Source organism: Prenolepis imparis, unplaced genomic scaffold (assembly GCF_030444845.1).
Source record: "Prenolepis imparis isolate NDT839.2.m4 unplaced genomic scaffold, iyPreImpa1.0 SCAF_9, whole genome shotgun sequence".
NCBI classification, from domain to species: Eukaryota; Metazoa; Arthropoda; class Insecta; order Hymenoptera; family Formicidae; genus Prenolepis; species Prenolepis imparis.
This window is the reverse complement of record NW_028141167.1, coordinates 3,749,260-3,764,096: the sequence shown is the minus strand read 5'-3', so window position 1 is coordinate 3,764,096 and position 14,837 is coordinate 3,749,260. Positions and strand designations below refer to the sequence as shown.

The window sequence follows — 14,837 nt, the reverse complement described above, 5'->3', positions numbered from 1 at the left end:
TACAATAAGTAATAATAAAAATATAATGTATGTACATATAGCTAGTCTTTGAATAGTTTAAAAAAATAATACACATAAACACGCTTCTTTTTGTTCATGACTGTAATAAGTTAATCAAGTAACTATAATGTATTATATGTACTTGCATTAAAAAATAATTGATGTAATTTAAGCTGTTATAACTCTATTACAACGCTATTACAGTTTTCAAATTTTGCAACACATTTATATCAAATCATATTCATTTTATTGCACTAATATTATTTTATTATATAAACATTAATTGAATATATTTCACGTATATTCGTGGCGTATTCCACAGTTTTTCTCATCTCAATCGCGTTTTATTTAGCATCGCTGTGAAACACATTGTCAGTGGAAATCCACAAAGACATTCTCGTCGATATCGCATCACGAAAGTTCTATCGCGCGTCCACATCAAACGATATGTGTTCATTCAAAATTGAAATCCTGCCAAGCTGTGAGCTTCAGCACGTTCTGTCATTTTATGGATGAGTATCCCTGATTCCGCGATAACCATTCATACTCGTTCATGTAAGCTCTGTGTTCTTATATCTCTCTCTCTTTCCTCCTCTCTTTCTCTTTCTCTCTCTTTAGTTTATAACTGTTTAATTATAACTCTAACTTTAGTTTATAAAGAAAGTTTATATTCGTTAAATTTAGACAATCTTCAATCTCAAGTGTATGTTGAAAATTATTATAATATGATGAATATATACATATTTAAATTCAAGAAAATATTCTGTAAAACAAAAGAGAATATGTTCTTATCACAACAAATAATGATGAAAGCGAGACGCGTGTTATTAGCTTTTATTATGCTGTCACGAGCAGAAATTGCGTAATAATTTACTTTCCTGAAAAATGAGATTGAGATGTACAACATCCGTATTACGCAAAAAAATCAAGGTTAAGCGTGCAACGTATTAATCACATAGATATATGAGAAACTGTCGATGCATTTGCTTCCCGTATATTGATAAATCACGGTATAGAAAAAAATTAATAGAATATATTATACTTTTTACGTAACAGCGTTCAATTTATTGAAGGCGTTGCCGTAACGGGAATTTCAATGAGGAAGGAGATGAAAGTTAGCCTTTCCTGGGTGACTCATTTGTAAATCAAACGAAAAATCGATATTTATTTAATAAATCAAACTACGTCGAGCGACTGATTTTGCAACATATTCGAGAAAGAAAAATAACAAGAAAGACAGAGAGAGGAGAGGAGAGAGAAAGAAAATGCAATCCTTGACTTGCATATAAAAATTAATCATTTTTTACAACTTTGAAAAATTATATAATATTTTGACATTTCTCAAATTATATTTTTGTCAATCTAATATATATAATCATTTTTTTTATTTCTTTACATGACGTTTGAAATTTGTAGCATTGAACTGAATACACAAAGTGTCCTCCTTGCATCGGACACATTATATCGCGTTATTAATTTCTATCGTGAAATCTCTTTCGCATACGCTGCGTTTATAGATTGTACGAGCCAAAATTAAAATCCCGCCCGCTATAAAGTGCAACGTAATATAGCATGTGCCGACACAAAGCGCGTTTTAAGTGAATCGACGCGGTAATCGAAAAGAGTATAAAGACTATGAATATACGCGCGGTCTTTGATCTTTCGCGCCTCAGCGCGATATTTCGGTGCGCCGTGATTCGCCATAATATAACGAGCGAATGAGAAAACTTAAAATATTGCCAGTCTATGTAAAGTGGATGTAGCTGCACGATATACGAATGCAATTTATTGTTCTCGCTGAATAACGAGCCTCCATTCGTATTCCATGCGAGCAATCTTCTCCTTATCTCCCTTGTTTTCCCATGAAAATTACACGATTAAAAATATTATATTTACATTGTAGGAGAAAACTGATTATATATACTCACTGAAAAAAAAGTTTGTCCCGAAAAATTCATCACTTTCGAAAAGATGACTTTCAATCAAGGCCGAGATGATTAATTTCGTATCAATTTGTAATACATCGCAAAATAGCTGCCGAAAAGTTAGGCAGCATCTATCTCTATTCCGCTCTTTTATACACGTGAAAAAAAATCGGCATAATTAATGACCCACCTAGTAGCCTCAAGAGGAACGTTCGCCGAAACAGGCGAATTTAATTTCGACGATCGAACGAAGCCGTTTATTCCACTGTTTTCTCCCCTTTCCCTCTCCCATTACTGACCTCTCTAATTTTTGTTCTCCCTACGATGATCCGATTGCTTTCGGCATCGACCGAAAAATAGGTCGTTCGAAAAAGAGAGCATAGGAAGGGCGAAGCTGTTCTAGCTTGTGCTGGAAAGATGGGAGACACAAATGCCGCAGAGAATTCCATCGGATTACGAATTTTAAATCCGATCGTTCTGTTAGATGCGCGGGATGACATATCGCGCCTCGTGTCCGAGACACGAGGGTGATAAAGCCTGACAGATTTTTCTGACGCCACTTCCATCCGGCACCGTCGGATTGTGGATCGGACAAATCTTGATCACGAAAAACTTGTGCCGAATAACTTCTGCGCGTGAAATAATTTTCGTGCCGGATTTGTCGACGTTACACGTGACAATTTGAAAAATGTGCCAATTAAAAATAAGGCGATTACGTTCCGTTATTTGATCAGACATTTCGAGAAGATTGCAAAATTTATTACTAAGTTAAAGTCGAAATTTATTTTCTATTTTTCTCAAAAATGAAAAGTATCAGGAATATTTTTTAGAAAAATTAGATCGATGTGAGTAAAACAGTTTTGCCAATAAGAATAATTTTTTTTTATAAAAAACGTTAAATATAAATTCGTAACTATTTTCAATTTTACTTAGTATATGTATATATTGAACAGTTTTTACATTTCCTGATTTATCTCTCGATTTATTTCGATAATAAATCACTCGGTATATGATTCTGTAACAAATTTGTTATCTTTCCACAACAACTTTACTGAATTACAAACTTTAATGAATATATCTCAGAATAAAAGAAAGCTAACTTATACTCCGCTATGTTTTATAACTCTTGATATATCATTATTCACTTTTGCTTTTCTCTCTCTTTTCAAATATTACTTAGCTGCTGCGCAGGATTTATGCTTATTTCCGAGATAGTACTTCGAATGAAGAGCCAGGGTAGTGAAAGAGGTATGATAAGAAATTATGAACGAGCTGCAATGACCGCTCGCGTACAGTAGGTGACAATTTATCGCGTCATAACTATCTGAGTTGCTTTAAAGGAATAAATGCCATCCCGGAATTCCACGGCGAGCAGGAGTTTCTAGCTCGAAATGATCGCAGACGCAAACCCCGACGCGTCCGTCGCCCTCTTTTCACATGACTAGATTCTTCGTGATTCCACACAGGCGGGAAAATAAAAAAGTTATGAGAAATTCCACGCTGACTCTTGTGGTTCGTGTCATTTTTTTCTCTCTTTTTCTGTCTCTCTTTTTCTCTCGGCGAAACTTAATTTTGTTTGTCTCGGCCAAAATGTCGACTGCTTTCGTTTGCGATTTCCACAAATCGGTTAACGTCAAGCCATTGCGACATAATGATTTACAATGAGGAAGCGTAGCTATTTCATTCACAATAGAGAAAATTACAGTAATCAAATGGAAGAAAATTATAGCGAGAAATAACACATTCGAGAAATATGAGAATAATATATCTCTGCGATATTACTCTCGTCAGACTGAATACGAAATAATTTGGAATTATAAATTTTGATTTTTATATATGTATACTCTCTCTTAAATAAACTATAACAAGGATAATATTATTTCAGTTACGCAAGTTTAAATAAATCCACATACAGTTAATTCATTTGTCATTCTAAGCATAACATTTCTCTTCGCCGTGCACGATAGATATATAATTCGTATCGAAAATATATCGAAGAAAATATTCCGAGGTCTAACTTCGTTGGTAAAGATATCGAGAGATGTTTCTTTGAAGACATCGCTATTCATCAGTTTATCCATTTCCGGTAGAGACTACGAAATCCCAACACTTAACATACTTACGGAAGGATGATTTTCTTTTCGAAGATGCAAAGCCTTTGCCAATCGCGGAATAATCTTACTCTCTCGGGGGAAAAGCGTACTTTCGAACTTCTTTGACCGATATTACGTCCTACTACTCAATGTAGATTCGAAGAAAGAAAGTCCGCTCGAAAATTTTCATCAAGAGAAAACAAATAATAACGATAGATTGGTCTCTAAGGATTCTCGCGGATAATAGTTTTTTTTTATATTCGCTGAAATAACGCCGCGATAAATAATAAGCGTAAGCATTTTCACGTATAATCTCGTGCGGCGCATCGATTAGCTTCCTTCTATATGGGCCCTTTCTTTCCCCTAGCCCTAGCTAATTATGTGGATTCACTTATACGAGCCCCGAGATAAATGGATCGTCCGTCAACTGCGACTTGCAACGGATGTTCCTCGCATGTAGGCGCTGAATGTAGGCATTCGTCTGGCGGGAAGCCAAAGTCATGAAACGTCCTTTGTCTGTTCACCGAGAGATATTCAGCAGGCTTGAACGCAGCAGGAGGGCGGCGTTTCGTCTGATCCCAGTCGGTCTTCTACTACTGTGCTTTATGTGCATTATTTTAATATCTGCCTTTTCTTGTGTCAAAGATCTGCATCGCTCTGTGCGTTTAATAGTAGTTTGCAGAGAGCAATCTCTAACTTTTACGTGAATCAAGAAATAATTAAACATCAGAAAAATTTAAAAAATTATTTTCTCTCTCTTTCTTCGTCGCCTCTTATAATAATAGTTTTAAATCGTTATGTGTGTATTAATCTTTATGTAATTTATGTTGATTTTGTTAATTTTATTTTTATAATTGTATTTTATCTTTATACATACTTTAGTTACATATATTTTTTGTGATAATATTAATTAGTATGCTTTGATGTAAAGTTTTTTATTATTATAAAAATAATTTAATAAGATTGAAAAATATTTGAGCCCAATTTTTCTCCCGCAAATTTTCGATCAAAATATTCTACACTTTTTTATTTTATATTATATCGTACATATTATGTAATCTATGAGAACTCTCGATAATGAAATAAAAGCTTGTCAGACGGCGCAGCTGGATGCAGCTCGTACCTGCTGTTCGTAATGAACATCGATGCGTAAATGAACATGGGTCATTAGTACTATAATGAAAATGATTAACAGCATCAAGAGAGATTATGCAAGAATTATCCTTATGTATTGTGAAGCAATATTCATAAATGCACATTTAGAGATACTTTATCTTTTACACATTATAAATTAAATATAAAAAAAGTTATATTTTAACTTTATAAGAAAAAATCTATTCAAATTTATGTATAACAATGTTGTTACAAATCTTTTAAATGTTCAAAATTGTTGAAATATGTATATTTTCCTATTGAAGAATATAGATATTATTTTAAATTATATGATATAATGTGATTAATGGAAATAAGAAAAATACAGGATTAATAGAATTGATATAAAAGATGGAACTTTCATCGGGTTATCCATAAAGACATTATGAGATTGCTCAATGAGCTCGAAAATCGAGAGAGCTGTCTAATATGACGGTAATTCTATCGTAACAGCATGATCTCGCAGTAGTCTCTACGCAATAGTCATCCTATCAGGGATGCCAATAGAGAATGACAAACGAGAATTGTAATAGTGAATTATCCGGCAATTTATAATCGTTTGTACATGCAACATTGAACTTGCTAATGATAATAATAATAATTGTAGATAAATCAATGCAATAATTGCTATGATCAACAATTTGAATTATTCGTGCGATTATTTGTCAATTATTTTTTTTACGAATGCAATTTTTAATTATTTCAAATCAATGTGATACAAATTTGTCGACAGAGAATCGGACGTGGTCAATCTTTAAAATTCCTACAAAAATCCTAAATTTTATGCTAATACAAGTTCAGAAAACGAGCTAATAAGAGCCTCCCCCGTTTCTTCGAATTCGAATTAAATAAAATATTCGAATTAAATAAAGAAGATATTAAAACAAGTCTTTTGCGCTTAGTTCTTATTAGCCCGTTTCCTATCTGAACTTGAATTAGCATAAAATTTGGAATTTTGTGAAATTTGGTATTTTAAAAATTTGATCAGTTCTCCGATTCTTCGCCAACATCTGCGATGTGACACATATAATTGAATCGAATATCGATTATTATATTTTTTCCCCGCACAATTTAAAATTAAAAATTTTTTAATTACAGTCGATGAAAGACTAAATAATTTTTTAAAGTAAAAATGTTTATTCTTAAACATCTAAATAAGAATTGACCAACGGTCCATTTGTTTTTTGCTATACGTGAACTTTTCCAATTAAAATGGCGCATGCAGAAATAGCAGACTCGATTATCTCGTTAACTCGCGAGATAGAACTCGATTTAATCCGATTCAATTTATCATACAATTCATTGTCGTGACTCGACATATATAATATATATAAGGGCGTTTCTCCCCGTTGTTATTTGTCCTACTTTTCATTTCTAGCCTACGATACGAAAACGATACTTGACAATTCTTCGATAGACTTATCTTTTAAGTTAATTTAAAGCCACCAAAACACGATAGAACACAAGAGCGACATCGATGACGTTGCAGTTCACGCTGGAAACCTGCTTCTCCGAATTATGGCCAACCCCATGCGCGGTTAAGCTAATGGCGAAATCGCGTTATGTCGAAAAGGGGACATTGAGAAGCAATGGCAGCATCAATTTCGGGAGTATACGCGCCAGTCAGATCACTGCGGGAAGAACGTGCGCGTCCATCATCGTCTGATGTATCGCGGACCGTATCTACTTGCGACGCGTTTAGCTTTTAAGAAACGACCAGAGTTTGCACTCCTGATAACTCGCAGAATTTACTGCGACGTTTTGCACGATTTTTTATACACTATCACATATAGATCAGTACAAACTAAATAGCTGTTGCTTTTCTTCGTTAAATAAATAACATAGAAATACAAATCTAACATAACTCTGTATAATCATATGCCGTGTGTATAAATATATGTATATATATTGTAAAATATTATATAATATTATATATTATAAAATAAATTCTCAAAAAGTGATTTATAAATCTGTACAGAATTTTAAAATACAATTGTAATATTTTCTAAGAAAAGAAAACATTAATTGATTAAATACTATTGGATAAAAATATATATAAAAATGATTTTCTTAAATATAGTCGAACCTTAATTGTATGACCTATTAATTATAGCTTTAATTGTGATATTTAAAGGTCAATGTCTAGAAATAAACCATTCCGAGAAAATAAGAGATCGATAATGACAATAAATTTCGACACAGCAGGAATTCGGAAACGCGATCTCGACACAGATATTCTTTGTTCTGGAATAATACCGGTCGAAAAAAGTGCATTAACTGCGATGGAAATGATAGGTCGCAGGCGAGTGGAGGAGAGTCGAACATGACCGACTAAATTTTGATCACTAGAAATCCGATAGCCGGATATCTTCCTTTCTCTGAACCGTCGAGTCAGTTTCCCATTACAACCCCATTGATGGACCGGAGAAAAAAATTTCGGGAGATAATGCGCGGGCTAATGTTCGAAGATGGCAGGAATTTCTCGCGCGAATCACGGAAATGTGTATTGGAAAAAGTAGATTTTAGTCCGCGTGACTTTTCCAACAGACTTTCTATCTCGTATTGTGTGACAAGAAAAGCCATAATTGTATTTTTATAAAATAAGTTTATCGAAGCGTAAACATATATACGTATATATATTCAAGGAAGATCATTACGCGTTATAATCATTCGTCTTTCCTTCATTTTTCTTGCGCCGAGTCTTTTTCCAGAGACAAGGAGTCGCGGTACTGCATTAATAACGTGATGTTTTATGCCGAGAGCTATAAGATAAGATATAGCGAAGTTAAACTTTCAAATTCTTACAATATGGTGAAAGCACTATTTCACTATTCGCGAAATTTACGAGCGGCCTTATTGGTGTATTCTTCAAAAATTTTTATTTACTTGTACGAGTCCGCAACAAAACTAATTAATTAACTTTAATAAGTTTTGACAGCTTCGCAAAAAAAAAACGAACCCTTTCGGCAAAAATCCGCGCTTATTTCGTACAATTAATCGTACAATTAAGACTTTAATCACCGTACATGACGTTACAATTAGTGTTCCTGACATTCGCCAGGATCAATTGTATTTGCGCATCGTGGATGCGCAACATCCCTGTGGGAGAGCACAGCAGTTTCAACGTTCCTGTAATACCGGTGCCGTGTTATCCTTACTAACATGGTCGCCCGATATGCAAAATAGCAATTCACATGGCACTACGTAAACAGTCACCGAATACCGGTCAGGGCGTGATCTTTTGGCTTGTTTGTCCGAGTGTTCGCTCCCTGATCCTGCACCGAGAACAAATTAGAAGTCAGCCTCGGGTTATACAAGCCTTGGCTTTAAACCCAAACGAGCAGGTCTATCCGGAAGCCGGCCAAATGATTCAGAGCCATATCGCAAATTCAATATTTCAGAATTCTATTCAAGATTCAATCTGCACATCTGTTTTCACAATGTAATTATGAATTTATCATCTTTTTCTCGATCATGATATTTACATAATGTATACACATCATTATACACACTGTATTAAACAGTATTGAATTCATCTAATTATTCTGTAATTCTATAATTACGTCTTTTGTTATTTTGCCATGAAAATTCTTACTTTATCAGAGAAACTGTGCAATTTTTCTGCATAATTAAATAATATAATTCTAGATTTTATTTTCCATAATTTCATGTACGTATTTTTAACAGAAACTTTTATTTATTCACGTTATGAAGGATCTATCAGTCAAAATAATAAAAATGTTATTATTTTGATATAATTCTTACAAAAACTTTTAGTCATTTTTTGGCAAGAATTTCTTCGCCTTGTTGTCTTATGCGTTCCTTTCTACTCGGTTTTCACTACGTCGCCTCCAATACGTGTTGACGTTTCTGACAGAATATCAGAAATATAATGGGGGACTGCTAGGATACGAGGCAAATGATGCGTGAATAACGAGGACGGTATCGTGGTTGAACGAACCATTGTCAGCTATCGAAGCGCGAATATCCAATGGTTGTGTGTGTATATATATATATATATATATATATATATATATATATATATATATTATATATACGGAGATATTCTTCAATAGCGCATCAAAATTAATAATGTCAGTAATAGTTGAATCTCAAAACGAGTCTTGAAACTACGGATAATGATTTTGAAAAAAAGACGCAAAAGGAAAATAAAACGAAGCGCAACCGCGGAAATAAAGCGCGGTAATTATCTTCGAATGAATGCACTGTAGAATTTCTCCTAACGAGATTCAGACGTGAAAAGCGGCAAAGAAAGATTTTAATAAACGCGCGCGCGCGCGCAACAAGATTCCCGCTAAAATATTTCTCGTCGATATTTTTTCGTCGAATCTTGAAAGTAATTCAAAAATGCTCGATATATCGCTTTATAAATATTTTCGTAAGACGTGGCGGCTACTTCTTCGCGCCTACCCATGCATGAATGATCGTTCACAGTGATCAACGACGTGCGTGAAAAACACAACTGAGTGCCTTCAAAGTTCCTTGGCTAGAGTGAATAAGAATATTGAACCTTCGATGCGTCAGCGGCGATTTATTATGCGCAAAATCTCTCGTGTCGAAACAAAAATATCGAGGATTTTTGCCAGCCGTTATGGAACTTCTCGCGCATTCGCTGTGCAGCGAACGTAAAATTTATGGAGATTGATCACGCGTCAATTAATACCGTAATAATTCCGGAATATGCATGTCGCGCTGCTTTAATTCTATGGCCCGGTTATTTGCAATATATAAAACTGCTTGATGATATTTCTCTAAGTACATTATGCTAATTATATTTGCTGTAACCTATCAATTTTGTATCTATATTTTTTATATATATTACTATATTATTGCAATTATATAATGCAATTATATAATGCAATTGTATATATTAATTATATTATATATAGTCTTAAAAACGCGTAACTTTGTTAAAATTTATTTTTTTGTTAGACTTTCTATTTTCTCGTATTACTATCATTGTTACAGAAAATGCACATAATTTTAACTTGTTTAATTTTATGATAATGAGAATTTGTGAATTTACACATAATAAAATCCTTGAAAATAAGTGTGAAACAATGGAAAACATAATAATTTTATAAAATTGGTCGTAAGAAACGAGGACAATAAACAATAAAAAATCAATAGAAAGGATTGTTTATTCTACCTGTACTCACCGATCTCCGGTATGTTCCTGTCATGATCGCCCTCGGCTGAAAACTGAAACAGAAAAATTTTATACATGATCAGACACACATACATTGATATTATCATATATCTTAATAATGTAGAAAACTCAGATAAAATAAGATATATGATGCAGAAAATTTAACCTTAGACTAAAATTGTATCATAACATTGCACATATATTATAATTTGTAATCATATTTCTTTTGCATTCGTTCTATATGTAGCGCGGTTTCACTTCCGTAGTATAAAATCATTACTTATAACGTCCAACGTTCTGGCAATAATGCAAAATCGCTGATAAAATATGGCATACCACTATTTTTCCAGAAATCTAACAAATATTATTACTTTTGCTTCCTTATCCAACAGATACGAGAGCAAACCGATCCATATTGTGTAACTTTCAAGGAGAACTTTCGCTTTGGCCTGTTAAAAAAAAAAACATTCTATGTCTTTTCTGAACATGCCATATATTCTGTAAAGCAAAAGTTCTCCGTGAAAGTTTAAAGTGCGCAGGATAATGTAACGTATAGATCGATTTATTCGTCGTGTCTGTCAGATAGAGAAGCAAAAATAACAATGGTTGTTAGATTCCTGGGAAAGCAATGGTGTGTCATATTTTACTAGCGATCTTGCATTATTGCCAGAATGTTGAAGTTTTTTTTACCAGATTTTGCCATCGCCGACTGAAAGCATTCTTTTCGGGTGCGCGTTATCTCGCTATCTATCGTTATTTTATTTGATAAAAACAAGGAGTGCTCTTTATAAGCAATCTGTTAAGCATCGAAGCTTGAAAAAACTGTGCAATTCAAATGTGTGTTATTCATTATATCAATTTATAACAATTATCAAAGTCATTTAAGTGGTTTAATGAAATGGTTAATATTTGCGGTAAAATGTGCGGTTAAGCATGCAATTTTAATTATTTAATAAAACTCAAACTATTTCCACACATAGAAATATAAATTAAGTTGATTAAAATTCAAACGTATATTACAAATATGTATGTATTACATTATAAAAGTATAATTTTTATAAAATTGTAAGAATTGTTTTTTTTATAAATTATTTGATAACATCACATACCTGTTCATAATTTTCATTCTTTAATAAATATACCTTTTAGAAGTAAAATGAATGTAATTCTGTGTCACAAAAAACGAAACCCCAAGATAGTTCTCGTTATTATTATTATTAAAATATTATCTTTTGTCATATCAGAGTAAAAACTTATTTCAGTGAACGAATATTCTTCACGTTATGTGTTGCACTCGCATGATAATTGAAAAATCTATACGCCATGCAATTTGTTAAAGTAAAATAGAAAAAATACGCAAATGAGCGTGTCGATGATTAAACAAGATATCTAGCATCGCAAGATATATTAGCGATCTCGATGATTCAATTACGCGACACCGTGAAATAAGCGTCTTGAGTTATACACCTTCGTAAAAAAGAAATGAAACGTATACCAGAAAAAAAAGTCTGCCTATGCGACTCCTATTCTTCAACTTGAGCGGATTGTCGCGATTGCGATCTCCGCGAAATATAAACCGGGTTTATTCAGGAAATCGTGACTTTTCCGACTGATAGAAAACCGACAGGAAGATATCCCGCGGCCCCATCTCTCTTTTACCGCGAGAGAAATTCTCGGTTAACCCTCTTTCGCGAGAGGGAAATGGCGAGAGGTACCTCTCTTGAGAGAGCAGCCTCTTCCTTGCGGGCTAGACCTTCCGGGCTTAGGAAATCGATAATCTACCCTCCCCTGCTATCCCCTTGGCTTCCTGCAATTCTCCTCGATTTAGGGCCCGCGCCGTCTTCGCGCTCCAATGTTCAGGTGTGTCGATCGAGAACCCAATAACGTCGCACGTCGGAGAGGTTGATTGAGGGTATGTTCGCCGATACCTCTCGCTATATCCATGTTATCACATCTTCCGGTTTAACTGATAATCGCCTAATACCGGCGAATTAACACGTTCTAAATTTTGTCTAAATTATGCCAAATTATTATTAATTTATTATTATTATCATTAATATTATTATTATATCACTTATATTATTATTAACTCTAAGAATTCTGTTTTACTTATGTTATTTTTTCTCAAATTTAAATTAAATTGTAATGAAATTTTTCTTTTGCTCTTTTGTATTTGTATAGAATAATTGAAAAACATCTTTTTTTCGTCTTATTAAAGAAAGATTTTATATGTATTATATACAGAGTTATTTATATGTAGAGCATCTCGCAAGCCTTATCACGAGATGCGTTAATCTTTCGAGATGAAAATGGATGCAACGGGGGAGATTCGACGTCGTTGCGATTTATTTTCGCGCCGGTTCGAAATTCGCCGTTTCCATCACGAATGTTTCGTGCAGAATTCCGTTCTAATGGCAGCCCTTTTCTGCTCATAAGTGCTGAGCTTCCGGGACACGTAAGCCACGAGAATTGATGGAAGCTCGTTTCGCTGTCTGCCTGTGAAAACCGAGTTTCACGTGAAATTGATAAATTCACGTGGAATTCGCGGAAATTCGTAATGTGGGACACAAACGACAACCTTGTTCCTGTTTGATAAACTTCTCACTGCGAATTTATGAAGCCAACCTTCAAGAGTTTTCGCTTACATAACATTTCGTGATGTCATGTATACACTGAAAGGAATGAGTGTAAACAGGATGTTTCGTAAAGTTTGCATCTCAAACTTCAAGAACGTACTCGTTGACAAATATGTATCTAAATTTGTCTTTGTTTGAAATTTAATAACAAGATGTTGCAAAATCAAATTAAAGTTGAAAAAAGTTCTCCGCGCGAATTAAGTTTTATGAGTTATATAGGATGTTTTAATTTTACTACATTATTTTATAATTCGTCAGGTAATTTTACTTCAATAGAATTTTATTTGATGACTTACTTGTAAAACGATATGCTGTTAGAAATTGAATGTCAATAAATGACTTTCATTAATATTCTTGTTAAGGAAAAATTAACTTCAAAAAGATAAAAAAATCTGCGATTAAAAAATAATGCGATAGAAATAAAACATCTTGCAGATAACAAAATTTTTATTTAGTAGTCAATGTCAAGTGCAACTTACGCGTAATTTCGAACGAAGCAATAAATAAATAACCATTTCTACATTTTTAAAGCAAACTCCCGCAATCCTTTTATATAGGTTGCGGAGAGAACTGTCCCTTTTACTGTTATCAACCAACGACCGTGAGACCAACAACCAACATAGGCTACCTGGATGGTTCGAATCATACGATGTTTGCCAACTCGTTGAATTTATCTCAATTCCATTAGTCTTCTAAATTTAGACATGAAGATCGACGCTTTACAAGATTGCTCTCTGTAAATCACGGCCGCAACCCTTCTTTTTCGGACGTTAATGAAATCATGATGTTTGACCTTGATGTAATTTTATTCTGCTTAAAGGCTTGTTTACTCCAAACGATTTGTGGCACGAGTAGATTAACTTGTCAAAAATCCGCTCACGTTTCCAAACAACTTATTTTTCTCGACAACACGAAAATGTATTCTTTAATTTTTCTTTGACGAAAAATTAATTTAAAGAAAAAACATTTTTGACCTGCTGGAGAATCGGAAGAAAAAAAAACATGAAAATTCTGTTTTCTCTCAACATGTCCTTTGAGAATCGAAGGCAACTTTTAATTAAATAACTTTTAATAAATATTCGAGTAAAAAAGTGTCGAAAATATAGTAGAGATCATTGCTCATTATAAAAACGTCACAAATACGAATAATATATTTTATATCTTTGTGCGAAAGACATATCAAAAAATTTCAATAAACCTCACACATCGGTCCGTTTAATTAAATATTCTCGATATTTCGCAATCGCAAACTTCTGAAAGGAATATTGAGCGGTGGCTAGGACGTGCATTAAAGAAGCCTGGATTTAATATCTTCAACTAAGTGCTTATTAAACTTGCAGTTGACTTCAAATTAAATATTCCGCGATATTCCAAAGATGAGCACCAAAATGCACTGGAGTGCGAAAAATTTCAATATTGCATTGAAAATACAATCAAATATTAATGACACATGCGCTTATGAAGAATGCCTAAAATAAATCGTAGTGGCAGAAAGTAGCAACAGGAAGCTGTCAAATACAGAAATGTCAAAAAAAAATAAAAAATAAAAAAAGATAACGCTTAAATTGTAAAATACAACTAAAGGTTGTATTTTATTTTAGGTCCCTCGTGCATTTATGAAGCTACCCCAGGATTCTCTGTCGACTTATCTTTTATATCCTATCGATGGCTGCGAACAAAATTGTACTCTCGCAAGGTGACATTCTATAGACCCCTTATCGTTCCTTATCCATCAGCCTGGCATGAGGGAATGGCGTCGATAACGCGGACAAAGAACGCGCGCGAACGAGAGATAAATGAGAGAGACGGCGCAGAATTCGATTTCCTTCGGTTTTGCGCGATCGCCGGAAAGTATGCATGT

General features: G+C 33.8%; 1 protein-coding gene across 10 annotated transcripts in view; it reads right to left on the bottom strand.

The window, feature by feature from the left end:
• Positions 1-14,837, bottom strand: part of Trpgamma (Transient receptor potential cation channel gamma) — an 83,787-nt gene that overhangs the window by 34,292 nt on the left and 34,658 nt on the right. For 6 of the 10 annotated variants that reach the window (XM_083046256.1, XM_083046255.1, XM_083046260.1 and 3 more), the window contains one exon: positions 10,341-10,393. In XM_083046256.1, coding sequence (XP_082902382.1) covers positions 10,341-10,374 — 34 coding nt within the window. In that variant the 5' untranslated portion in view covers positions 10,375-10,393. The remainder of the gene's footprint in view (positions 1-10,340; positions 10,394-14,837) is intronic. The other 4 variants (XM_083046261.1, XM_083046264.1, XM_083046263.1 and 1 more) reach the window with 1 other exon arrangement.